This window comes from Carcharhinus amblyrhynchos, chromosome 18 (genome assembly GCF_965287045.1).
Source record: "Carcharhinus amblyrhynchos chromosome 18, sCarAmb.v2.hapA, whole genome shotgun sequence".
In the NCBI taxonomy this organism is placed as follows: domain Eukaryota; kingdom Metazoa; phylum Chordata; class Chondrichthyes; order Carcharhiniformes; family Carcharhinidae; genus Carcharhinus; species Carcharhinus amblyrhynchos.
Window position 1 is genome coordinate 2,019,613 of NC_137341.1, and position 26,251 is coordinate 2,045,863.

The 26,251-nt window shown below is 47.7% G+C and overlaps 1 protein-coding gene and 1 pseudogene across 1 annotated transcript; one reads left to right on the forward strand and one right to left on the reverse strand.

The window, feature by feature from the left end:
• Window positions 1-4,626: 4,626 nt before the first annotated feature.
• LOC145355161 (uncharacterized) lies at window positions 4,627-15,005 on the reverse strand (annotated as a pseudogene).
• Window positions 15,006-15,278: 273 nt separating this feature from the next.
• On the forward strand, window positions 15,279-25,406 carry LOC145355162 (uncharacterized). Its single transcript, XM_080207078.1, has 4 exons — window positions 15,279-15,397; window positions 15,626-16,623; window positions 22,229-22,233; window positions 23,998-25,406. The coding sequence occupies exons 2-4, from the start codon at window positions 15,869-15,871 to the stop codon at window positions 25,056-25,058; spliced, it is 1,821 nt and encodes a 606-aa protein (XP_080063204.1). The 5' UTR covers window positions 15,279-15,397; window positions 15,626-15,868; the 3' UTR covers window positions 25,059-25,406.
• Window positions 25,407-26,251: the final 845 nt, after the last annotated feature.

The following is a 26,251-nucleotide window of genomic DNA, read 5'->3' on the forward strand; positions in this document are numbered from 1 at the left end:
TGCAGTAACTGATTAAAATCAGTGCACTGGAACACTCGGGTGTGTGTGTCTTGGTTCTTTTCCATTCACGCTGGTTAAAATGCTCTGAAGCTGGCAGATGAGACAACCATTTCAAAGGCCAGCCATATTCAGGTTGCAAGGAATCAGATCTAGATGTGAGCTTTGAGATTTTTGTCTGTAATTTCTCCTCTTCTGATATTCTGTTAAACAATTTACAACGAACACCAGTCAGTACGGGATAGAAATCCAGAACAGACATTTCTAGTTTCTATGGAACATTCTTTCCTCTCTCATTCCCCAAAAGCTGTAAATCTCCATCCCACACACTCTCCCTCCATTCTCACTCTGCTGGATCTAATATTCACCCTCCTAATTCTCCTGAAGGTGCTGATTGACAGATCCATGCTCACCGCTTCCTGTCCTGGACACAGAGAGCTGAGAATCTCCATGCAGGCTGCCAGACAGATCTCTGTCTCTATGACTGGATTAACAATGTGTGGAATGTACAGACTGGATTCAGTTCCTTTCCCTTCAGTTGCTGCAAGTCCCCAGTTTCCCCCCAGAATGAGGAAAGAAATGGAAAGGGGGAGTAAAGAAAGTGTTTTACTCACAGATGTGGGAGACAGGAGGAAGTTTCAGTCTGTCTGAAGCTCAATCTTCATTCACACAAAGCCCGCGCTCTGATTGGATGGAGGACCAAAGTCCTTCCGGTCCTCCAATTTCTCTCATTGGTCAATACAGTCGAGGGGGAGGTGGGCCCTTTCCCGCACATGCGCAGCTTCCCCGCTCCCTTGGACATGCGCAGTCCCGGGCCCGGGGGGAGATCACCGCGCGGTCTATCGCTCTGGGCGGAGCCGCCAGCCGGTTGCCCTGGAAACCTTGGCTCCTGGAGGGGGGAGAAATGGGTGCCGGAGAGGGGGAGATCTCACCCTCTGACTTTTATGATGAGATCTTGACCAATGGGAAGAATTGGAAGACCGGAAGTGGGAGAAATGGGCGGGGCTCCCGGGTCCGCGCACCGGGCATGCGCACTGGAAACCGGAGACGTCACCGCGGAGCAGTGATTGCTTATTGGCTGACTCAGGCTTGTGACGTCACGACGCGGAAGTGGTTCAATGAGCTTCAGGTTAAACCTTCCTCCTCTGAGCAACATCTGGGAGGGAATCAGTGTGTGTTTATCCAGCTTCCCCGAGCAGACATTTATATCAACCACTCTGTGTGGCAGCAAATTCCACATTCTCACCATAGTCTGGGTGAAGAAAGCTATTTTCTGCAATTTCTTGTCCATTCTATTTATTGCTCAGTATCTCCATCTGACCTGCTGATCCTGAAATAGGGCAGTGGACAGAGAAAGGATGAGACAACTGAAGCTTAACATCACTTCCCTGAATACCATAACTCATGATGTGGAGATGCCAGCGTTGGACTGGGGTAAACACAATAAGAAGTCTGACAACACCAGGTTAAAGTCCAACCGATTTATTTGATAGTAAACTCGCAAGCTTTTGGGGTTTGCCCCTTCGTCAGGTTTTGCCCCAGACAGAGCATATAAAGCACAGACAGTTTACAGATTACCAATTAGAATGCGAGTCTTTACAACTAACCTGCTATTCAAGCCTTAAAGATGCTGACAATGTGAGTGGAAGGAGCATTAAGGCCAGGTTAAAGAGATGTGTATTGTCTCCAGACAGGACAGTAAGTGAGGTTTAGCAAACCCAGGCAAGTCATGGGGGTTACAGATAGTGTGACATGAACCCAAGAGACCGTCCTCATGGACTCAGGACTTAAACCTGGTGTTGTCAGACTTCTTACTGTGTTTACCATGACTCAGTCAGTCTCAGACTCTGAATGTTGCAGTGTTCACTCCAGAGATGTGAATCCCCCACAATTCGGGCTGACACTCTTTCAGTCTTCAGTTGTCAGCTTCTTGTACTCTGGAATTCCCTCTCTTAACCCCGCCACTTCTCCCTCCTCCTCTCACGCTCTGCTTAAAATCTACCTTTATATCTTAATAACATCCAGAACTTGACAAACTAAAACACAGCTGATTTATTTGACATTGATCGAGAATATTAATCTCCAACCCGTTTACAGAGAATATTGACAATAGCTGAAACAGACCTCAGTTGTCAGAATGAACATGGTCAGGATCCAACCCCTACATTCAAACAGAAACTCACCAGTGTGCCAAGAGATTGCCAGAGTGTGAGTGACCCCCTTCCCACACCACGTGTTATGTTCTTATAACCAACATTTAAACAATATGTTGGAAGACTTGGATGTTTTCTACGTGGACTTTAGTACGGCATTTGACATCGTCCGTTATGGCAGGCTGGTATAAAAGGTAAAGTCTCATGGGATCTGGCAGCTAATTGGATACAGAACTGGCTTGAACGTAGCGATGGAAGGGTGCTTTTCAGAATGGAGAGTGGTGTTCCACAGGGATCAGTGCTGGGACCTTTGCCGTTTGTCTATATATAAATGATCTGGAAAAAAATGGGGGTGATCTGCTTAGTAAATTTGCAAATGACACAAAATTTGGCAGAGGTGCAGATATTAACAAGGATTTTCAAAGGATACAGCAGGATTTAGATAGATTGCAGACTTGGGCAGAAATGTGGCAGATGTGGATTAATCCAGGTAGAGAGGCATTTCCATAGAATCCTTGCAGTGCAGAAGGAGACTATTCAGCCCATTGAGTCTATACCAACCACAATCCTACCCAGGCCCTATTCCCAGAACCCCACATATTTACCCTGCTAATCCCCTGATGCTAAGTGGCAATTTAGTATGGCTGATTACCCTAACCTGCACATCTTTGGACTGTGGGATGAAACAGCAGCACCCAGAGGAAACCCATGCAGGCATGGGGAGAACATGCAAACTCCACACAGTGACCTGAGGCTGGAATTGAACCCGGGTCCCTGGCGCTGTGAGGCAGCAGTGTTAACCACTGTGCCACCTTTTGGAAGATTAGATTCAGGTGTGAATTATACAGTAAATGGCAGAACCCTGAGGAGCATTGATGTACAGAGGGACCTGGGTGTACAGGTCCACAGATCCCTGAAAGTGGCAACACAGGTGAATAAGGTGGTCAAGAAGGCATGTGGCATACTTGCCTTCATTGGCCAGGACATCGAGTATAAAAGCTGGCAAATTATGTCACAGTTGTATAAAACTCAAGTTAGGCCGCATTTGGAATATTGCATGCAGTTCTGTCGTCACACGACCAGAAGGACGAGGATCTTTGGAGAGAGTACAAAGAAGGTTTACCAGGGTGTTGCCTGGTCTGGAGGGTTTGGGGTATGAGGAGAGATTGGATAAATTTTTACTGGAAAGACAAGAGGCTGAGGAATGATGCACAGATAAGGTGGATAGTCAGAGATTTTTTTCCCCAGGATGAAAGGGTCAACTGCAAGGGGACACAGATTTAAGTTGAAAGGTGGTAAGTTTAGGGAGATGTACACTCAGAGGGTGATGGGCGCCTGGTCAGCACAGCCAGCGGAGGTGGTGGAAACGACACATTAGCAACATTCAAGGTATCTTGGTAGAGGTGCGAACAGAGGGATAGAAACGTGTATTGGCACAGGCTTGGTGGGCAGAAGGGCCTGTTCCTGTGCTGTATTGTTCTTTACACATTCTAAGTAACAAGGTCATGGGAGACATCTTAAACTCTAATGTGATTGCAGCTTTCTTTTAAAAATGAATGCTGTATTCACCTAAATGTTTGTGGAAACTGCCTAGCCAGCAGAACTTGTTTAAACTAAGAATTTCTTCGATCATTTGGTAATGCCACACAGTCTGTTTTAATGCTTGTACAGTGGACTAAGAATTGTGAGTAGATTTGTTGTTAGTGATATTTATTCACACATATAGTTATTAATGACCCACACATTCAATATGAAGTTATCTTACAGAATGCTACAGTTCAAGTCCAATACCAGACCTTGACTTAATGTTTGCGTGATTGGCAAGTACTGGTCTTTATCCACGTGATATCTGGCTCTGATCTCCTTTCCTTCTTTGGTGTGGTGGTTCGCCGGGTGCTGGTTGTTGCTGACGATGGTCACCGTTGGGGGTGGGGATGGAGAGGGGAGGGAGAGGGAGATTCTTCTGTTGTTCAGCACATTTTACACCTCATTGATTGGCAATAACCAAAATCGGTGCAAAACCAGAGTCTGATCACCCTGATCAATAAAGTCCAATCAGGTGATGCCACACTGATCTCTGGGTGAGTATTCAATACAGTAAAAAGTCTGACAACACCAGGTTTTAGTCCAACCTATTTATTTGATAATATACTCGCAAGCTTTCGAGGGGTTACCCTCTTCGTCATTCACCTGACGAAGAGGGTAACCCCTCGAAAGCTTGCGAGTATATTATCAAATAAATAGGTTGGACTAAAACCTGGTGTTGTCAGACTTTTTACTGTGTTTACGCCAGTCCAACGCCGGCATACCCACATCATGAGTATTCAATAGCCATGTCTGTAGGTGCTGGAGGCACGTAGGTCACATATCTCCTTCGCAAATAAGGAATTAAGGCACCCCTGTGTCTGGTAAATGAGATGTGGAGATGCCAGCGTTGGACTGGGATAAACACAGTAAGAAGTCTCGCAACACCAAGTTAAAGTCCAACAGGTTTATTTGGTAGCACAAGCTTTCGGAGCACTGTCCTTTATTCAGGTGAGTGCAGGATTGGGTTCACACAGGGGTTATATGGACACAGACTCAATTTACAAGATAATGGTTGGAATGCGAGTCTTAACAGGTAATCAAGTCTTTATAGGTACAGACAATGCGGAGTGGAGAGAGGGTTAAGTACAGGTTAGAGAGGTGTGAACTGTGTCAAGCCAGGACAGTTAGTGAGATTTTTGCAAGCCCGGGCAAGTCATGGGGGTTACAGATAGTGCAACATGAACCCAAGGTCCTGGTTGAGGCCGTCCTCATGTGTGCGGAACTTGGCTATCAGTCTCTGCTCAGCGACTCTGCGCTGTCGTGTGTCGTGAAGGCTGCCTTGGAGAATGTTTACCCGAAGATTAGAGGCCGAATAACCTCGAGTGCTGATGTATTCCCCAACCGGAAGGGAACACTCCTGTTTGGTGACTGTCACCACTCGACAGGATAAAATAAATGTCCTTTTGTGGGTCGTTTCAGTGGAAATGTGCTCTCCCAGGCTCAGCCCACTGGAAGCAAAGTTGTGAGACGGGCCAGTCCAGCAGAAAGAAACCCTCTGACCCTCCCACTTCACCCACTGTCAAAATGAACATGGTTCAGTCCTGGATGTGATTAACAGCAGAATCTATCTCCTGTCATCACTTGTGAACTTGCTGGTGTCTCAGAAGGTAGGACGGTCGAGTGAATCCTTGTCCACACTGAGAGCAAGTGAACGGCCTCTCCCCGGTGTGAATCCGTTCATGTACCCGCAGGTTACACGATGTTCTGAATCTCTTTGCGCAGTGACAGCAGCTGAAGGGTCTCTCCTCAGTGTGAATGCGCTGGTGGAACATCAGTTCCTGAGGTCTTTTGAAGCTGCTCCCACAGTCAGAGCATTTAAAGGGTCTCTCGTCAGTGTGAGTGACTTTGTGTCTCAACAGGTTGGATAACTGAGTGAATCCCTTCCCACACACAGAGCAGGTGAACGGCCTTTCATCAGTGTGAACTTGTTGGTGTGTGCGAAGGCTGGATAACCGAATGAATCCCTCCCCGCATTGGGAGCAGGTGAATGGCCTCTCTCCAGTGTGACCCCGCTGGTGTGTCCGAAGGCTGGATAACCGAGTGAATCCCTTCCCGCACACAGAGCAGCTGAACGGCCTCTCCCCGGTGTGAACGGATTGATGTGTCTGAAGGTTGTATAGCCGAGTGAATCCCTTCCCACACACAGAACAAGTGAACGGTCTCTCTCCAGTGTGACTGCGGCGATGAGATTCCAGCTGAGATGGGCGCACGTATCCTTTGCCACAGTCTCCACACTTCCACCGTTTTTCCATGGTGCGGGTGTCCTTGTGTCTCTCCAGATCAGGCTATCAGTTCAAGCCTCACGCAGAACATCTGTATGGACTATCTCCGCTGTGAAGTGCGTGGTGTTTTTTAGGCTGTGTACTGGATTAAAAATTCCACAATCAGTGCACTGGAACACTCTCACTCAGGTGTACGTGTGTGATTATCCAGGCACGCTGCTGTCGAAAGCAGACAGAACTGAAAATCCTTCTGGATTTAAAGGTATTCAGGTCCCAATGAATTCAGTGACTTTATCAGACGTTGATCTGAAGTTTGGTTTCAGATTTCTGTCTGTAAAGCCTCACCTTTTGATATCACCACCAGAAATGCAAGATATCTTTTCAAAGCGACAAACTGCTCAAATTTTTCTCCTTCTAGATTTAAAGGCCGATGACATTCAGGTCCCAAGGACTTTGTCAGATCTAGATGTGATGTTTGAGATTTCTGCCTATGATCCTCTTTCAATATCCTACAAAATGAGTTTACACAAGTCAGTACAGGTTAGTACAGGATAGAAATCCAGAACAGACAATTCTAGTTTCTATGGAAGATTCTTTCCTCTCTCATTCCCCAAAATCTGTAAATCTCCATCCCACACACTCTCCTTCCATTTTCACTCTGCTGGATCTAATATTCACCCTCCCAATTCTCCTGAAGGTGCTGATTGACAGATCCATGCTCACTGCTTCCTGTCCTGGACACAGAGAGCTGAAAATCTCCATGCAGGCTGCCAGTCTCTGTGACTGGATTAAAAATGTGTTTAATTGATGATTGTTTCAGATGGTGAAAATACAGCAGAAGAGTCATAGATTCATAGAGGTTTTTAACATGGAAACAGGGCCCTACTTGTCCATGCTTCCCCTTTTTTAAGCCCCTAAGCTAGTCCCAATTGCCTGCATTTGGCCTATATCCCTCTGTACCCATCTTACCCATGTAACTAAAGAACAAAGAACAACACTGCACGGGAAACAGGCCCTTCGGCCCAATGAGCCCGCGCCACCATTTTAACATTGAGTGCCCTCTTCTACCTATGACCTTTGTCTACGCCCATTGGACTCCACAGTAAAGGAATTATAACCAGATTGAGGGACGCCTAATTTAGAGACAATTTGTTAACACCAACACCATCTAAATGCTTTTGTACCTGCCCATACTACTACTTCTGGCAGTTCCAGACACTCACCACCAGCTGTGTGAAAAAATTGCCCCTCTGGACACTTTTGTATCTCTCCCCTCTCACCTTAAACCTCTAGTTTTAGACTCCCCTACCTTTGGGAAAAGATATTGACTTTCTAGCTGACCTATACCCCTCATTATTTTACAGTCCTCTATAAGGTCTCATCTCAGCCGTCTACACTCCAGAGAAAAAAAGTCCCAGTCTAATCAGCCTCTCCATATAACTCAAACCATCAAGTCCTGGTAGCATTCTAATAAATCTCTTTTGCACTTTCTAGTTTAATATCCTTTCTATAATAGGGTGACCAGAACCGTACACAGTATTCCAAGTGTGGCCTTACCAATGTCTTGTACAACTTCAACAAGGCGTCCCAACTCCTGTATTCAATGTTCTGATCGATGAAGTGGAGATGCCAGCGTTGGACTGGGGTAAACACAGTAAAAAGTCTGACAACACCAGGTTTAAGTGCAACCGATTTCCAACCGAAATCAGTTGGACTTAAACCCGGTGCTGTCAGACTTTTTACTGATCGATGAAACCAAGGGTGCCGAATGCCTTCTTCACCACTCTGTCCACCTGTGACTCCACTTTCAAGGAGCTATGAACCTGTATCCCGAGATCTCTTTGTTCTCTCACTCTCCCCAAGGCCCTACCATTAACTATGTTCCTACAAGGCAACCATTTCCCCTCAATATGAGAAAGGAAATGGAAAGAGGGAGTAAAGAAAGTGTTTTACTCACAGATGTGGGGGACAGGAGGAGGTTTGAGTCTGTCTGAAGCTCAATCTTCATTCAGAGGGAGAGGAGCAGCAGCTTTCCGGGGCAACAATGGCTTCAGCTCCGTGCCGCCATTGACACAAGGCCCGGACTCTGATTGGCTGGAGGACCAGCGACCACCTGGTCCTCCACGCGTTCCCATTGGTCAATCTCCCGCATGCGGACAATAACGGGGGGGCGGAGTCCGAACCCACGTGGGGGTGGACGGGGATTTGCCTATCAGCCGCGCTGAGCTGGTGCCCAATCCGCAGTGTTCTGCTTCTGTAACCCGTGATATTGCTGCCAATGGGAGGCTGTGTGCTGGGAACGCCCCCTCGAGTCACTGTGACGGCACAATGGAGCCCGGCCTGAATCAGCCAATAGCAATCACGCTGCTCCGCGGTGACGTCTCTGGGAGCCCCGCCCCCTCCCATTGTTCCCCAGTCTGTACATTCCACGCATTGTTAGTCCATTCATAGAGACAGAGATCTGTCTGGCAGCCTGCATGGAGATTCTCAGCTCTCTGTGTCCAGGATTTACTGTGTTTTACTGTGTTTACGCCAGTCCAACGCCGGCATACCCACATCAGGATAAGACAGTCAGGAGGCTCACAACACCAGGGTAAAGTCCAACAGGTTTATTTGGTAGCACAAGCTTTCAGAGTCTCAGGCTCCTTCTTCAGATGAGTGAAGAATTGTGTTCACAAACAGAGCATTCATTGACACAGACTCAATTTACAAGATAATGTTTGGAATGTGAGTCTTTACAGGTAATCAAGTCTTTTACAGGTACAGACAATGTGAGTGGAGAGAGAGAGGGTGAAGCATAGGTTAAAGAGATTGTCTCCAGCCTGGACAGTTAGTGAGATTTTGCAAACACAGGCAAGTCATGGGGCTTACAGATAGTGTGACACGAAATGGATAGGATAGAGGTGGAGAGACTCTTCCCGCTCAGCAAGGACAGTAGGACTAGGGGACACAGCCTCAAGATAAAGGGGGGGTGGTTTAGAACGGAGTTGAGGAGGAATTTCTTCACTCAAAGGGTGGTGAATCTCTGGAATTCTCTGCCCGTTGAAGTGGTGGAGGCTGCCTCGCTAAATATTTTTAAGACGCGGGTTGATGGGTTTTTGATAAGCGAGGGGATTAAGGGTTATGGGGAGAGGGTGGAAATGTGGAATTGAGCCACAACAGATCAGCCATGATCTTATTGAATGGCGGGGCAGGCTCGAAGGGCTAGATGGCCTACTCCTGCTCCTATTTCTTACGTTCTTATGATTACTCAGGCCAACATTACACGACTTTATACTATCATAGAAACCCTACAGTGCAGAAAGAGGCCCATCGAGTCTGTACCGAACACAATCCCACCCAGGCCCTATCCCTACATATTATCCCCACTAATTTGCTTTTTATTTCTCTCCTGATGTCTGAACTGAAAATCTTTCTAGTGTGTTTGTTCTCTAGTGTAGTGTAGTTACTGGTTCTTATTCAATAAATGTTTCATCCTTTTAGAACATAGAACACAACAGCACAAACAGGCCCTTCGGCCCACAAGTGCCGATCATATCCCTACCTACCAAGCCTATCTATAACTCTCAATCCCATTAAATCCCATGTACTCATCCAGAAGTCTTTTAAAAGACCCCAGCGAGTTCGCCTCACCGATGGCAGCCAATTCCACTCACTCACCGCCCTCTGAGTGAAAAACTTACCCCTGACATCTCCTCTGTACCTGCTCCCCAGCACCTTAAACCTGTGTCCTCTCGTAGCGACCATTTCAGCCCTGGGAAATAGCCTCCGAGAATCCACCCTATCTATTCCTCTCAACACTTTTGTTTAAAAATGTAACAGTTGTCCCCCACGTATCCATTCAGCGAATACTCTCTGCCTTTCTAATCACAGTAACGATCGTGATTGATCAAACCAGGTTCCATCTTATTCAATTAGCTGGGATTGGAACAGTACGGGGGCTGTTTGCAGGATCAGGAATTTCGGTGGGATCTGTGAATCCTTGACGAATTGAGCGTGCGGAGGTGGAGACGCTGGGCACAGGAACAGGATTCACCGTGAAGTCATACGTGGGCTGGAATTTCAAAATGGCTTTGGCTGTTGCTGAAATTTTTCTGGGAGGGGAAGATGATCTCTCGCCCTCCAAGGGTTAAAGGGACAGTGTCTTTGTTCTGTTCTGCTCCAGGATCAAACTGCAAACCAGTCAGATTTAGTCGAAGAACCTTAAATTGGGACAAATTCAGGAAGTGGCAGTTGGATAAATGTGTCTTGGTCCATTTTGGCAGGACCAATGGGATGAAGGAGTACAATATCAAGGGTAGGAGTCTTAGCAGTGTAGAGGAGCAGAAGGATCTTGGGGTCCGGGTCCATAGGACTCTTAAATCGGCCTCGCAGGTGGAGGATGTGGTCAAGAAGGCGTATGGTGTACTGGCCTTCATTAATCGAGGGATTGAGTTTAGGAGTCGGGAGGTAATGCTGCAACTTTATAAGACCCTTGTCAGACCCCACTTGGAGTACTGTGCACAGTTCTGGTCGCCTCACTACAGGAAGGATGTGGAAGCTATTGAGAGGGTGTAGGGCAGAGGCAGGCTGCCAGACTGGAATCCAGTTTTCTCTGAGGTTAAACTGCAGCTGAAGGTGGAATCTCAAACCCCTGAGGGTGGGAGCCCGCTTGCTGAAATCTTTGTGCTGGAACATTTAAAGGTTAGGCCATTGGCATCATTATTGGAGATTGGGACTTTGCAATGAGGTGCCTTTGTTCTTAACCGTCTGGAGCAGACAGCCTGTCTGCTGTGGTATAGTGTGGGCTGGGCTGGGGTGTTGATGCGATGTAAGGTGTGTTACGCTCCAGGACATCTTGAGGCCATGTTCATCTTGAATCTGCCCAGAAACCTCTGGAAACCAGCACGTGACCAGTTCGAACCAATTCATTATCTGAGCATTTTGGAAAACATTTAAAATAAAAGCTTTATAAAATGGTCCAGCTAATGCAGATAGATATTTACTTTTTTGTGTATCGACTGTGACAGAATATAAACTGAAACTTTTTTTTAAACTTGTTACCCTTCTCGCTCTTAATGGTTAACAAATCTTTTCAATTTACCATATTTGGCTGAATATTGCAAAACGTGACTTGCAGACACTGTGTGCAGTTTTGGTCGCCGCACTTGCAGAAGGATATATTGGCCTTGGAGGGAGTGCAGAGGAGGTTCACTAGGCTGATAACATGAAGATGAGTGGAAAAGCAAATTGCGCAGAGGGTGTGGAAAGTCTGCAGAGGGATCTGATAGGCTGAGCGAGTGGGCGAGGACCTGGCAGATGGAATATAATGTTAGCAAGTGTGAGGTTATCCACTTTGGTAGAAATAATAGTCGGAGGGATTACTATTTAAAGGGCGAAAAGCTGCAGCGTGCTACGGTGCAGAGGGACCTGGGGGTCCTTGTGCACGAGTCGCAAAAACCCAGTCTGCAGCAGGTGATCAAGAAGGCGAATGGGATGCTGGCCTTTTTAGTGAGGGGGATTGAATATAAAAGTAGGGAGGTCTTGCTACAACTGTACAGGGCACTGGTGAAGCCGCAGCTGGAGTACTGTGTGCAGTTTTGGTCGCTGCACTTGCGGAAGGATATATTGGCCTTGGAGGGAGTGCAGAGGAGGTTCACTAGGCTGATACCGGAGATGAGGGGGTTGGACTATGAAGAGAGGCTAAATAGACTGGGTCTGTACTTGGAGTTTAGAAGGAATGAGGGGGGATCTTATAGAGATGTATAAGATAATGAAGGGGATGGATAGGGTAGAGGTAGAGAGATTATTCCCGCTCAGAAAGGACAACAGGACTAGAGGGCACAGCCTCAAGATAAGGGGGGGGGGGCAGTTTAGAATGGAGTTGAGGAGGAACTTCTTCACTCAAAGGGTGGTGAATCTTTGGAATTCTCTGCCCGTTGAAGTGGTGGAGGCTACCTTGCTAAATATATTTAAGTCACGGGTAGATAGATTTCTGATAGACAAGGGAATTAAGGGTTAAGGGGAGAAAGCGGGAAAGTGGAACTGATCCACTTCAGATCAGCCATGATCTTATTGAATGGCGGGGCAGGCTCGAAGGGCTAGATGGCCGACTCCTGCTCCTATTTCTTATGACTTGTTTTTCAATGGGAAATGATTGCAAACAACATTGCGTAGGATAACCTATCGTTTGTGAACTTGCTGGTGTTTCTGGAGGTGGGATAACTGAGTGAATCCCTTCCCACACTGAGAGCAGCTGAACGGTCTCTCCCCAGTGTGAACTCGCTCATGTTTCAACAGGTTGGACGAGTGACTGAATCCCTTCCCACACTGAGAGCAGGTGAACGGCCTCTCCCCGGTGTGAACTCGCTGGTGTGACAACAGGTTGGACGCATCGGTGAATCTCTTCCCGCACCGGGAGCAGGTGAACGGCCTGTCCCCGATGTGAACTTGCTGGTGCGTCTGCAGGTGAGAGGACTGAGTGAATCCCTTCCCACACACAGAGCAGGGGAAGGGCCTCTCCCCGGTGTGAAGGCGCTGGTGTCTCAGCAAGGTGGATGAATCAGTGAAACCCTTCCTGCAACTGGAGCAGGTGAACGGCCTCTCCCCGGTGTGACTGCGCCGATGCCTTTCCAGCAAAGATGGAGATCTCAATTCTTTCCCACAGTCCCTACATTTCCACGGTTTCTCCGTGGCGCAGATGTCCCTGTGAATCTCCAGGTTTGATGATCAGTTGAAGCCTCGTCCACGCACAGAACTCAGTCTATCCCCACTGTGAATGTTTTCTCAGACTGTGAAACTGGTTAAAGTCCTTTCCACAGTCAGTACACAGCCACTTGGGTGTGTCTCGGTGGTTTTCCAGTCACACTGATGTTTAAAACCTTCAGAAGCAGATAGACCAGAGAAACATTTCACCTTCTTGACATTTGGTCTATAATTCTTCACTATCCAATATCCTGTAAAAGGCATTTATAAAAATCATCACTCTTAGTACAGTATAGACATTCAGAACATAGAATTCTAGTTTCTTTCATTTCCCAAAAGCTGTAAATTTCCATCCCACACACTCTCACTCCCTCTGCTGTATCTAATATTCACCCTCCCAATTCTCCTGAAGGTGCTGATTGACAGATCCATGCACCCCGACTCTCCACACATTTATTGCAAGAACAATTAATGCTGTGAGAATCAGCAATGAGAGAAAGGTATTATTGATATTCTCGCATCTGTCCTGATGAGTAAAGATCAAAACCTTCAACAGCACATCCCCTTTTTCAGCAATACTCAAGTTCAGTATGACCAAGTGACAAATAATATTACAACATTGGAAAGAATAATCAAAATACCTTAGTGAGAGCCATAAATAATATATCTAATCTGTATTACACCAGACATATGTCTGTCCTATATTAAGATAAATGCGAAATATTGCAGATGCTGGAATCTGAAACAAAAACAGAAAAATGTTGGAAAATCTCAGCAGGTCTGACAATATCTGTGGAGAGAGAATAGACAGGAAAAAGTCTGACAACACCAGGTTTAAGTCCAACCGATTTATTTGATAGTACACTCACTAGCTAGTGAGTTTACTAGTTTGTCAGACTTTTTACTGTGTTTACCCCAGTCCAACGCCGGCACATCGAGAGAGAATAGAGCCAATGTTTCAAGTCCAGATCATCTAGACTCAAAATGGTGGCGCTGTCCTGCATTAATTTATTGTCCCCTTAAATGTCAGCTATCTCCTGGGAAAACCAGCCTTTTAATTGTGAACATTAGGAAAGAGAACACCCTTTTAATCATAGAAACCCTACAGAAGGACGCCATTTGGCCCATTGAGTCTGCACCAACCACCATCCCACCCAGGCCCTACCCGTGTATCCATACATACTTTACCCAATAATCCCTCTCACCTATGCATCTGAGGACACTGAGGGACAATTTTAGCATGGCCAATCAACCTAATCTTTTAGCCAGCCAATTTTTTTTTTGTTTATATATCCAATTCAATCCAATCAATGTCTCAGCAAGTGAGACATTCCCGATCCAAGCTGATAAGACAGGGCTCTCACTTCTAATCCTGGGCTTGATCTACATGATCCAAGCTGATGGTGCAATGTCTGCACCTATCTCATTTGTATGTTAGCCAAAAGGCTGAGATGCCTCTTAAAAAATTGCTTCAAATGAAGCCTCAGTGTAACCTCATTGACTTCAACCAAGTGCAGAATGTTGATACTACACTTGATCTTAGCCAAGAAGCGACAGATAAATGTGTCAGGCTGAGGGAGTAAAGGATGTCAATGTCTTCAGTAGTATATTACAAAACTAGAAATACTCAATGTATCTGATGAGAGACCCAAAGCAATATACCTAATCTTTATCATATACCAATACTACTTATCACTGTCCTACATTAATTTATTGTCTCCTTAAATATCAGCTCTCTCCTGGGGAAACCAGCCCTTGAATTGTGAACATTAGGAAAGAGCCCATCCTTTTATCCAGACAGATAAATGTGTCAGGCTGAGGGAGTAAAGGATGTCAATGTCTTTAAGAGAGAGAGAGAGACCTGGGCCAATCTCTCCAGAGTCTGCTCCCTCCCTGGATTCACTTCCTTTCCCTTCAGTTGCTGCAAGTCCCCAGTTTCCCCCCAGAATGAGGAAAGAAATGGAAAGGGGGAGTAAAGAAAGTGTTTTACTCACAGATGTGGGAGACAGGAGGAAGTTTCAGTCTGTCTGAAGCTCAATCTTCATTCACACAAAGCCCGCCCTCTGATTGGCTGGAGGACCAGAGTCCTTCCGGTCCTCCAACTCTTCCTATTGGCCAACGCCTCAGCCTGTTGCCCGGGGGTGGACCCTGTCTCTCCTCTTTCTCCCTTGCACATGCGCAACTTCCCCTCTCCCTTGGACATGCGCAGCCCCGGGCCGGGGGGAGATAACCGAGCGGCTTCTCGCTCTGGGCGGAGCCGCCAGCCGGTTGCCCTGGAAACCTTTTCTCCAGGAGCCGGGGGGGGAGGGGCGGTGCTCCTGTGTCCGGGCGCCGGGCCTGCGCACTGGAACCCGGAGACCATCACCACGGAGCAGAGTGATTGCTATTGGCTGACTCAGGATTGTGAGGTCACAACGCGGAAGTGATCAATGAGCTTCAGGTTAAACCTTCCTCCTCTGAGCAACATCTGGGAGGGAATCAGTGTCTCCCCCTTTCCATTTCTATTCTCATTCTGGGGGGAAACTGGGGACTTGCAGCAACTGAAGGGAAAGGAAGTGAATCCAGGGAGGGAGCAGACTCTGGAGAGATTGGCCCAGGTCTCTCTCTCTCTCTTAAAGACATTGACATCCTTTACTCCCTCAGCCTGATACATTTATCTGTCTGGATAAAAGGATGGGCTCTTTCCTAATGTCCACAATTAAAGGGCTGGTTTCCCCAGGAGATGGATGACATTTAAGAGGATAATGTAATAAGGTAGGTGATGTCATTATGACTTCCTCTATATTAATGATGGTCCCCTAAAGTACATTAATTATTATTATTGATAATCTTGTCCTCATTCTACACCTGCCTGCTGGGCTCCCAGATAAGGAAATGGGGAAAGGAGCTGCGTGGATCTTGCAAAATGTCTTCCCCTTTGTTTTCTTCCAAGTCAATGCAGTTTAATTTCAAACATCACAGATTTTGTTTTTCTCTTCGCAGAGGCTAAAACTTCCTCCTGTCTCCAACATCTGTGAGTACAGCGCAGATTTTAAACATCAGTGTGACTGGAAAAGTTCTGAGACTAACACACGTCCATATGAGAGCTTTCCAACGCGCTGACTACGGAAAGAGCTTTAACCAGTTACACAGCCTGAAAAATACATCAAAGCATTCACAGTGGGGAGAGACTGCGTACCCATGTTCTGATTTAGCCAATTGTTTAACCTGGAGCGTCACAAGGACATGGAGAAACCGTGGAAATGTGGGGACTGTGGGAAGGGATACAGGTTCCCATCTCAGCTGGAAATTCATCGACGCAGCCACACTGGAGAGAGACCGTTCACCTGCTCCGTGTGCGAGAAGGGATTCAGTGAGTTATCCCACCTGCAGAAACACAGATTCATTCATACTGGGGAGAGGCCTTTCAGCTGCTCCGATTGTGGAAAGGGATTCACTCAGTTACCCACTCTGCGGAGACACCAGCGAGTTCACACTGGGGAGACACCATTTACTTGCACTATGTGCGGCAAAGCATTCACTCAGTTACCAATTCTGCGGAGACACCAGCGAGTTCACACTGGGGAGACACCATTTACCTGTTCCGTGTGTCGGAAGGGTTTCACTCAGCTACCTGATCTACTGACGCACAAAATCACTCACACGCAGGAGAGACCCTTTAAATGCTCTGACTGTGGGAGTGGCTTTAAAAGGTCTCAGGATCTGATGGCTCACCAGCGCATTCACTCTGAAGAGAGACCCTTCAGCTGCTCTCACTGCACAAAGAGGTTTAAAACGTCATCCAACCTGCGGAGACACCAGCGAGTTCATAGCAGGGAAACGCTGTTCAGCTGCTCTGCGTGCGGGAAGGGGTTCACTCAGTTCACCAATCTGCAGACACACCAGCGAGTTCATTCTGGGGAGAGGCCGTTCACCTGCCCGGTGTGTGGGAAGGGATTCACACAGTTATCCAACCTGCAGAGACACCAGCGAGTTCACAAGTGATTGCAAAGGTTGGATTCTGCTGCTATTAATCACACCCAGGACTGAACTGTGTTCATTCTGACAGTGGGTGAAGTGGGAGGGTTTCTTTCTGCTGGACTGGCCCGTCTCACAACTTTGCTTCCAGTGGGCTGAGCCTGGGAGAGCACATTTCCACTGAAATGATCCACAAAAGCTGATGAAGGACATTTATTTAATCCTGGAGAGTAAATAGTGTTTTCCTATCACAACAGGTAGATCTAAAATAAATACAGAAAGAACTGGAAAAACGCAGCAGGTCTGGCAGCATCTGTGGAGAGAGAAACAGAGTGAATGTTTCACGTCCAATGTAACTCGACTTCAGAACTAAAGAGAGGGAGAAATGTGATGGGTTTGATGCTGGTGAGAGGGGGGAGGGAGGGTCAGGTAGAACAAGTCAGGGATTGGTTAGAGGGCGGGTGAGATTAAATGGCAAAAAATGTCCTGGAACAAAAGGCAAAGGGAGAGGGTAATGGTTGTAGTAAAGAAACAAAGCATTGGCCCAGAGTAGGTGTTAATGGCGGAATAAAGGACAGCTCTGTCTGGGAGCAAAAAAAACAGGAAAACAAGATGGAGACTGGCACTCGGCAAAAAAAGTCAAAACGGAGGAGAGAGTTCAGGGTGTGAAGTTGTTGAACTCAATGTTGAGTCCAGAAGGTTATAAAGTGCCTCATTGGAAGATTGTCTTGGGTTTCTCGCCCACCTTGTGTTGGGTTTCTCCGGAACATTCCAGCAGGTCAAGGACAGAAATGTGAGCGTGAAAGCAAGGTGATGAATTCGAATGGAAAAGCGGAAGGTCAGGGTGGTGCTTGTGGACTGACGGGAGGGTGTTCCACAGAGAGGGCAGAGAACAGGTTACAGATGGATTAAAGAGAGAACATTTGTGTCCAGAACATTGTGAACATCCTTTCACTCTGGTTATCTTTGATCCTGAAGTCATTTTCTGTTTGTTTCACCATGTTCTGTTTCACTAATGACTTTTATCAGTAAAAATATTTGATTGTTCTGGACTTTTCCTGATGTACTTTAGGGAAAGTGGGTGAGAGGGGTGGGCAGGCTCTTTAACAGAGAGTGAATCCCTCTGAGATCATTGGAAAAGCAGCCAGAGGGGGAGATGAGATTTTATTGTGTGATGTTTTTCTGATTTGCCTGAAAACAGATACTATTGAATCTTTTCCAAGGGTGAAAACTTGAAAGTTACTTAGAACGGTCACCTGCTCTGAGTGTTCAAAGGGCCAGCATGGACACAATGGGTGGAGTGACCTCCTTCTGTGTTCACTGAGCTTTGTTTGCATTTACATTGTAGAATGACATCCAGCTGCCATGTGGCCCGTAACACAACAACCTTGTTTGTAATACCCCTTACATTGGTACAAATACCCCTTACATTGGTACAAATACTCCTTACATTGGTACAAATACCCCTTACATTGATATAAACAGTTTAAACCCTTCATGTTCCCTTGGGGGACACTTTTTAAACTTTTCCACGTCCGTCAGCAAATCTTCATCACCAGCGAATATTCTACCACCATTTTCCTGATCTGAATCTGATCCTGGGACCCCCATCCCCCTGCCACACATGTTTAAACACTCCTGAGCAGAACAGCCAAAAGCCCACCACACTCCCGCCACCCCCCCCCCCCCCCCCCCCCCCCCGATTCCCCCCCACAAGGACCTTGGACCCAGCTCTGCCTGGGTGCAGACTCTACGGTTCGTACACCTTCCCCAGAACCGGTCCCAGTGCCACAAGAATCTGAATCCCTCCCGGCTACAGGTTGAAGGTGCTTGGGGAGCAGGTACAGAGGAGATGTCAGGGGTGAGTTGTTCACTCAGAAGGTGGTGGGTGAGTGGAATTGGCGGTGGTGGTGGAGGCGGATTCGATAGGGTCTTTTAAGGGACTTCTGAATGAGTACATGGGACTTAACAGTGTTATAGATAAGCCTAGTAGGTAGGGATATCATTGACGCAACTTGTGGGCCTAAGGGCCTGTTTGTGCTGTAGTTTTTCTATGTTTGACACCATCTTTCCAGCTACATATTCATTTGGTCTATTCTCTTATTCCTGCTCTTGTTGGTGCGTGGAACTGGGAGTAATCCTAGTGATTATTTCTCTCTCCACTCGCACTGTCTGTACCTGTAAAGACTCGCATTCCAACCACTATCTTGTGTCTGCCTATATATATAATATATGTGCCATGTTTATGAAACCTACTCTCCACTCATCTGATGAAGGAGCAGCGATCCAAATGCTTGTGATTCCAAATAAACCTGTTGGACTTTAACCTGGCGTTGTGAGATTTCTTCCTGTGCCTACCCAAATCCAATGCCGGCATCTCCATATCATGAGGGGGCTGGACAGAGCATGTCCACCTGTCAACTGTATTTTCATTAAACTTTCTTTGATAAAAGCTCCCTAGTGGGTCATTTAAATCATACCTGAAGTGAAACCAAGTGAAAGTGCAAAACTTATGGTTTAAGCTGATTTCATAAAATACCTTAGAATTTCTGACCTGGATTGTAACACAGACAATGATTACAGTCCCGATTACTGCTCTCCCTACTTGTGTTTGAGTTATATCGGAACACAATCTGTGCCCTCGTGTTTTATGTATCAAACGCTCAGTACTCACATTAATCACATTGTCTCTATGAATCTCATCTTGTAAAATGTGTCATTGGGTCTTAATAAAATGCAGCCACAAACTTGTTGCAGTAAATGTAACTTTATTTCAATCTTTTAAATAAGGTTCATTAGTGTTCGATCTTTTAAATAAGGTTCATTAGCATTGGGACGTCCCTGGTAATGTATAAGGATGTGGAGTGATACTAATGTTTTTCTCTTTTAATTCACAGGTTTTAAGTCAGTCCGCCTTGTTGTCCAACGAGGGGCATACACGCGATGGGTCGTACTGGGGCTGCTCTTGAATGTTCGAGATTGGCCTAGTGCTTCACATCGTTAGTGTGTGCCTAAACTGGACCAGATACTGGGCAAGACGACAGCTCAGTGACTATCACTGATTGCAGTGCAGACACATGGATTTGGGCCGGTGTCTGTGGGAGTTTGCGCATTCTCCCCGTGCTTGCGTGGGTTTCCTCCGGGTGCTCCGGTTTCCTCCCACACCCCAGAGATGTGCTCTTAGGCTGACTGGAGGTAATAAATTGTCCCTAAATTAGTTTCCCTCAATGTGGATTGCCATAAGCATAGATAAGGGTCACAGGTGGAGGGGAGACTGGTGATGTTGGGATGGCGACGCGGGCTTGTTGGGCCGAGTGGCCTGTCTCCCGGGCTGTTTTTGTTCTTTAATTGCATTCACTTTCATTTCTTCAAGATTCCCATTCAAGGTAACAATAGCTTCTAGTTCCGAGTCCAAGCTGCTCGAACCATCTTCTGTTTCCTCATCGACTGCGGCATATCTGCCAATGTCAGTGTTCCTCCTCGGGAGGATACACATCAAATTCCTCCAATCTCTTGGCCTCTTGTAGCACACTGGTGAGCGCTGCTGCCTCACAGCGTCTGGGACCTGGGTTTGATTCCGGCCTCGGGTCACTTTCTGTGTGGAGTTTGCACGTTCTCCCTCAACTCCACTTTCCCAGCTTATCCTCAAAGCCTTGATTTCCTCACTGATTAAAAATCTGTCTCAGCCTTGAACATACTGAACGACCCAGCCTCTACACAGCTCTCTGCGGTAAGGAATTCCACAAATACCCTCCCTTCTGAGAGAAGAAATCTTTTCTCATCTCTGTCCGAAAGGTATGACCTATTACTCAGGTTATTCTCTCTGGCCCTCGACTTTCCTACAAGGCGACACGATCTCTCAGCATCTACCCCTGAAAATCTAATATCCCTCAATAAGGTCATTCTTCTGAACTCCAGTGAGTTTTAGGCCTAACCTACTCAACCTCTCCTCATAAGAAAATCCCTCCATACCCAGGATCAACCCCTGGACTGTACCCAATGCCACTGTATCTGTGCCACTGGGAGAACATAGTGGCACAGTGGTTAGCACTGCTGCCTCACAACGCCAGGGACCCAGGTTCGATTCCTGGCTTGGGTCACTGTCCTCTTGTGTCTGCCTGCTGCAGTTGTAAATGCGCCTAGTTTGGGGGCGTTTAAGAGATCTATGGATAGGTTTATGGACGAAAAGGGATTGGTATAGGCTAGTGGGTCATTGTTTTTGTAACTGGTCGGCGCAACATTGTGGGCCGAAGGGCCTGTTCTGCGCTGTAATGTTCTATGTTCTGGTTTCCTCCGGGTGCTCCAGTTTCCTCCCACAGTCAGAAAGATGTGCAGATTAGGCCATACTAAATTCTCTCTGTGTACCCGAACAGGTGCCGGAGTGTGGCAACTTGGAGATTTTCACAGTAACTTCATTGCAGTGTTAATGTCAGCCTACTTGCGACACTAATAATAAAATAAAATCTTTTCTTAGATAATGGGACCAAAACTGATCATGATATTCCAGCTGTAGTCTAACTAGTACAGTGTTTAGTTCTCCCTACTTTTATATTCCATCCCCTTGGAAATAAAGGCCAACATTCACTATTACCTGCATGCTATCTTTTTGTGATTTATGAACGAGGACCCCCAAATCCCTCTGTGCTGCAGCTTTCTGCAGTCTTTCTCCATTTAAATATTACGCAGCTCCTTTATTCTTCCTGCCAAAGTGCACATCTTCACGTTTCCTGATTTAATATTCCATCTGCCAAGTTCTCATCCGCTTACTCACCCTCTCTCTATCCAAAAGGGCGAACCAATTAAACAAAGCAACGAGCACAAAGGGACAAATAGACAGAATGGATAAATGAATGAGAAGTTCGTTCAAACAGCACTGACTGAGAACATAAATGCCAAAGAGAACTTGCAAACTTTAACTACAATATCCTTCCTTGGGGGTGGTGGTGGGGGGTGGGGGAGGGGGGAGGGGGGAGGGGGGAGGGGGGAGGCGGCGGGGGAGGGGGGAGGCGGTGGGGGTAGGGGGGGGATGGGGGGGTGTGGTGGGGGGGGCGGAGTGCGGGGGTTGGTGGTGGGGGGGGTGGTGAGGACCAGCAGGTAGACAGGCCAGAGAACCCCGCCCCCCCCCCCCCCACTTCAATTGCCCATTGCCTGGAACTGTTGATAAGTTTGGCCAGGCCCAGTAGCAGGTTCACCTCTTCCCTCCCAGCAACCACCCCCTCCCCATTGAGTACCTAAAGATCAGGAATGTAGGACTGAAGTGGAAACAAAACTGGAGTAAAAGCTTTTCAAACAGCTGACAAGGGGGGGTGCAGTTTCTTATAACTTACGTACGTCCAGCTCAAGGACTCCCCAAGGCTGAAAAAAACACAATGTCTTGGGAATGTATGAACCAATGCAACCTATCATTGAATGGGACGGCTGAGTGCAGTATCCACCACCCAGGACCCTGATGGAAAACGCATTATATGGGCTTACGTAACCAGTCAATCAATGCACTCCATCTGTACAGACTGATCTCAGTTGATACAACGAACATCCACAGTCTGAATATAAGAGGTTTCTATTCGCTTCGACTGGCCTGGTGTCTGCACAGGTTGCATAACTGACTGAATCCTTTCCCCCACACAGAGCAGGTGAATAACCTCTCTCCTCTGTGTGGACTTAGCTGTGCTTCTGCAAGTTGGATGAATCTGTGAATCCATTCGCACTGAGCAGGTGAACGGCCTCTCACTGGCGTGTATTCGCTAATGTCCACGCAGCTTGGGTAAATCCCTTCCCACATACAGAGCAGGTGTACGCCTCTCCCCAGAGTGAACATGGAAGCAGATTGGTTGAGCGAGTAACTCCCTTCCTGTACATGGAGCAGGGGAATGGCCGCTCTCTGGTGTGGATAGCCTGGTGTTGTAGCAGGGTTGATAAGGAGCGAATCTCTTCCCACACTGAGAGCAGGTGAATGGTCTCTTCCCGGTGTGAACTTGCTAGTATTTCTCCAGGGTTGGTGAATCACGGAATCCCTCCCCACACTTGGAGCAGCCGAACAGCTTCTCCCTGGCGAACATTCGCTGGTGGCTCCAGACACGGTGCAATGGAATGACTTTTCCCTGGTGTGAAGTCGCTGGTGTCCTGCAAAGCTGGATGCATCCCCAAAACACACAGTACAGATTAACAGCTTCTCCCTCGTGTGAATTTGCTGGTGAGTCAGAACACAGGAAGACCTTCTAAATCCCACAGTACTGAATGGAGGGGCCTAGTCACAGCATGAACTCGCTGGTGGGTCAGCAGACTGGTAACCTGATAAATCCCTGCCCACACACACAGCAGAGGAATGGCCTCTCTACAGTGTGAACTGCCAGGTGTCGCAGCAGGTTTGGGAACTGAGTGGATCCCTTCCCAGCAGGTGAACAGCCCCTCCCCAGCACGGACTCGCTCGTGCACCAGCAGATTGGAGGACAGAGTGAATCCCTTCCCACAGTCGGAGCAGATGCTCGGCCTCTCCCCGGTGTGACCGCAGCGATGATTTTCCAGCTCTGACAGAGCTTTGAATCTCTTGCCACCGTCTCCACAGTTCCACATGGTCCTGGAGACTAAACAGGTTTGACAATCAGTTAAAGCCTCATCCACACACGGGACATGGGTACGGTCTCTCCCCGCTGTGAATGCTGTGATGTATTTTCAGGCTGTGTAACTGGTTAAAGCTCTTTCTACATTTTGCCCTGGAACACTCTCACTCAATGTTACAAGGCTTTAAGAGAGAAAGACAGAGGCCAATCTTTCCAGAGTCTGCTCCCTCCCTGGATTCAGTTCCTTTCCCTTCAGTTGCTGCAAGTCCCCAGTTTCCCCCCAGAATGAGAATAGAAATGGAAAGGGGGAGACACTGATTCCCTCCCAGAAGTTGCTCAGAGGAGGAAGTTTTTGTCTGAAGCTCATTGAACCAACTTCCGCGTTGTGACCTCACAATGGAGCCCTGCCAATTAGAATCACTCTGCCCCTCGGGTGACGTCTCCGGGTTCCAGTGCGCACGCCCGGCGCTCCCACACCGGAGCCCCGCCCCCGCTCCTCCCCCTCCAGGAGCCAAGGTTTCCAGAGCGAGGAGCCTCCCACCCCCCCCCCCCCCGGCCGGGGACAGCGCATGTCCAAGGGAAAGGTGGGGCGGCTGCGCATGTGCGAGAGTGAGCCCACGCCTGACGCGCATACTGGCCAATGGGAAGAGTTGGAGGACCGGAAGGACGCTGGTCCTCCAGCCAATCAGACCCCGGCTTTGTGCGGAAGTGCTTCCCCCACCTAAGTGAGGGTGTTCCAGTGTTGTGAGTGTGGAAAGAGTTTGAACCAGTTCCACAGGCTGGAAATACATGGCAGCATTCACAGCGGGGAGAGACTGTACCCGGGTTCTGGGTGAGATTTAACTGATTGTTTAACCTGGAGAGTCACCATGGAGAAACCCTGGAAATGTGGAGACTGTGGGAAGGGATTCAAAGCCCCATCTGATCTGGAAATCCATCGCCGCAGCCACACCGGGGAGAGACCCTTCAATTGCTTTGTGTGTCAAAAGAGATTCACTCGATTGTCCAACCTGCGGACACACCAGCGAGTCCACACCGGGGAGAGGCCCTTCACCTGCTCTGTGTGCGGGAAGGGATTCACTCGGTTATCCTACCTGCGGAGACACAATCTGGCTCACACCCAGGAGCGGCCCTTCAAATGCTCTGCCTGTGGGAACGGCTTCAAAAGCTCGCAGGCACTGTTGACCCACCAGCGTGTCCACACCGGGGAGAGGCCGTTCACCTGCGCCGTGTGTGGGAAGGGATTCACTCGGTCATCCCACCAGCTCAGACACAAAGTCACTCACACGCAGGCGAGACCCTTTAAATGCTCCGCCTGTGGGAGCGGACACAAAAGCTCTCAGGAGCTGGTGTCTCACCAGAGCATTCACACGGAGGAGAGACCATTCAGCTGCACTCATTGCACAAAGAGATTTAGAAGATCGTCCAACCTACGGGTACACCAGCGCATTCACACTGGGGAGAGACCATTCTCTTGTGCGAAGTGTGGGAAGAGATTCAGCCATTCATCCAACCTGCGCACACACAACCTCACGCACACTCAGGAGCGGCCTTTTAAATGCTCTGACTGTGGGAGCGGTTTCAAAAGCTCTCAGGATCTGCTGATCCACCAGAGAATTCACACCGAGGAGAAGCCGTTCCGCTGCTCTCTCTGCACCAAGCGGTTTAGAACGTCGTCCGCCCTGCAGACACACCAGCAAGTTCACACCAGGGAGAGACCGTTCAGCTGCTCTCACTGCGCCAAGACGTTTAAATGGCTGCACAACCTGCGGATACACCAGCGGGTTCACACCGGAGAGAAACCGTTCACCTGCTGTGTGTGCGGGAAGGGATTCACGACTTCATCCAGCCTGCTGAAACACAAAGCCACGCACACCAACGACAGCCCACTTAAATGACTGAGAGACTGACTTTAAAAGCTCTCAGGAACTGATGATCCACCAGTGCGTTCACACAGGGGGAGAGACCGTTCTTCTGCTGTGTGGGAGAGGCTTTAAAACTGTGGAGAACTGGTGTCCCACCAGCACATTCACACTGAGCACAGATTATTCAGCTGCTCTCACCGCACAAAGAGGTTTAGAACATCTTCAGCACGGCTAAAACACCAGTGAGTTCACACCGGGGAGAGACCATTCACCTGCTCAGTGTGTGCAGAAGGATTTACTCAGTTATCGAGCCAGCACAGATACAAAGTCGCTCACACCCAGGAGAGACCTTTAAACGCTCTGACTATGGGAGTGGCTTCAAAAGCTCTCAAGAACTGATGTCCCGTCAGCGAGTTCACACCAGGGAGAGGCTGGTCACCTGCTCTGACTGTGGGAAGGGATTCACTCGGCCAGCAAACACGGTGAAACACCAGTGAGTTCACAAGTGATTACAGTTCTTGTATTATTCTTATGAATCTTTCTTGCTCCTTCTCCAGTGCCTCAATTTCCATTTTCTAAATGGAGATCAGAAATAGAACAGTACAGTACAGGAACTGACCCTTCAGCCCATGATGTTGTGTTTAACATAACACCAAATTAAGCCAATCCCTTCTGTCTGCCCTTGGTTCATATTACCATAGAACCATAGAAAATTACAGCTCAGAAAGAGGCCTTTTGGCCCTTCTTGTCTGTGCTGAACCATTTTTTGCCCAGCCCCACTGCACTTGAACCATATCCCTCCACACCCCTCTCATCCATGAACCCCTCCAAACTTTTCTTAAATGTTAAAAGTAACCCCGCATTTATCCGGCAGCTCATTCCACACTCCCACCACACTCTGTGTGAAGAATTCCCTTTAAACTTTTAATATTCCCTTTAAACTTTTCTCCTTTCACCCTTAACCCATGCCGCCTGGTTTTTTTTCTCCCCTAGCCTCAGTGGAAAAAGCCTGCTTGCATTCACTCTATCTATACCCATCAAAATCTTATACACCTCTATCAAATCTCCCCTCATTCTCCAGGGAATAAAGTCCGAACCTATTCAATCTCTCAGCTTCTGAAGTCCCGGCAACATCCTCGTGAACCTTTTCTGCGCTCTTTCAACCTTATTTATATCCTTCCTGTAACTAGGTGACCAAAACTGTACACAATACTCTAAACTCAGCC

What these genes read in the sequence shown, in the direction of transcription:
- LOC145355162 (XM_080207078.1), top strand. Translation starts at nt 15,869, where the DNA reads ATGGAGAAACCGTGGAAATGTGGGGACTGTGGGAAGGGATACAGGTTC.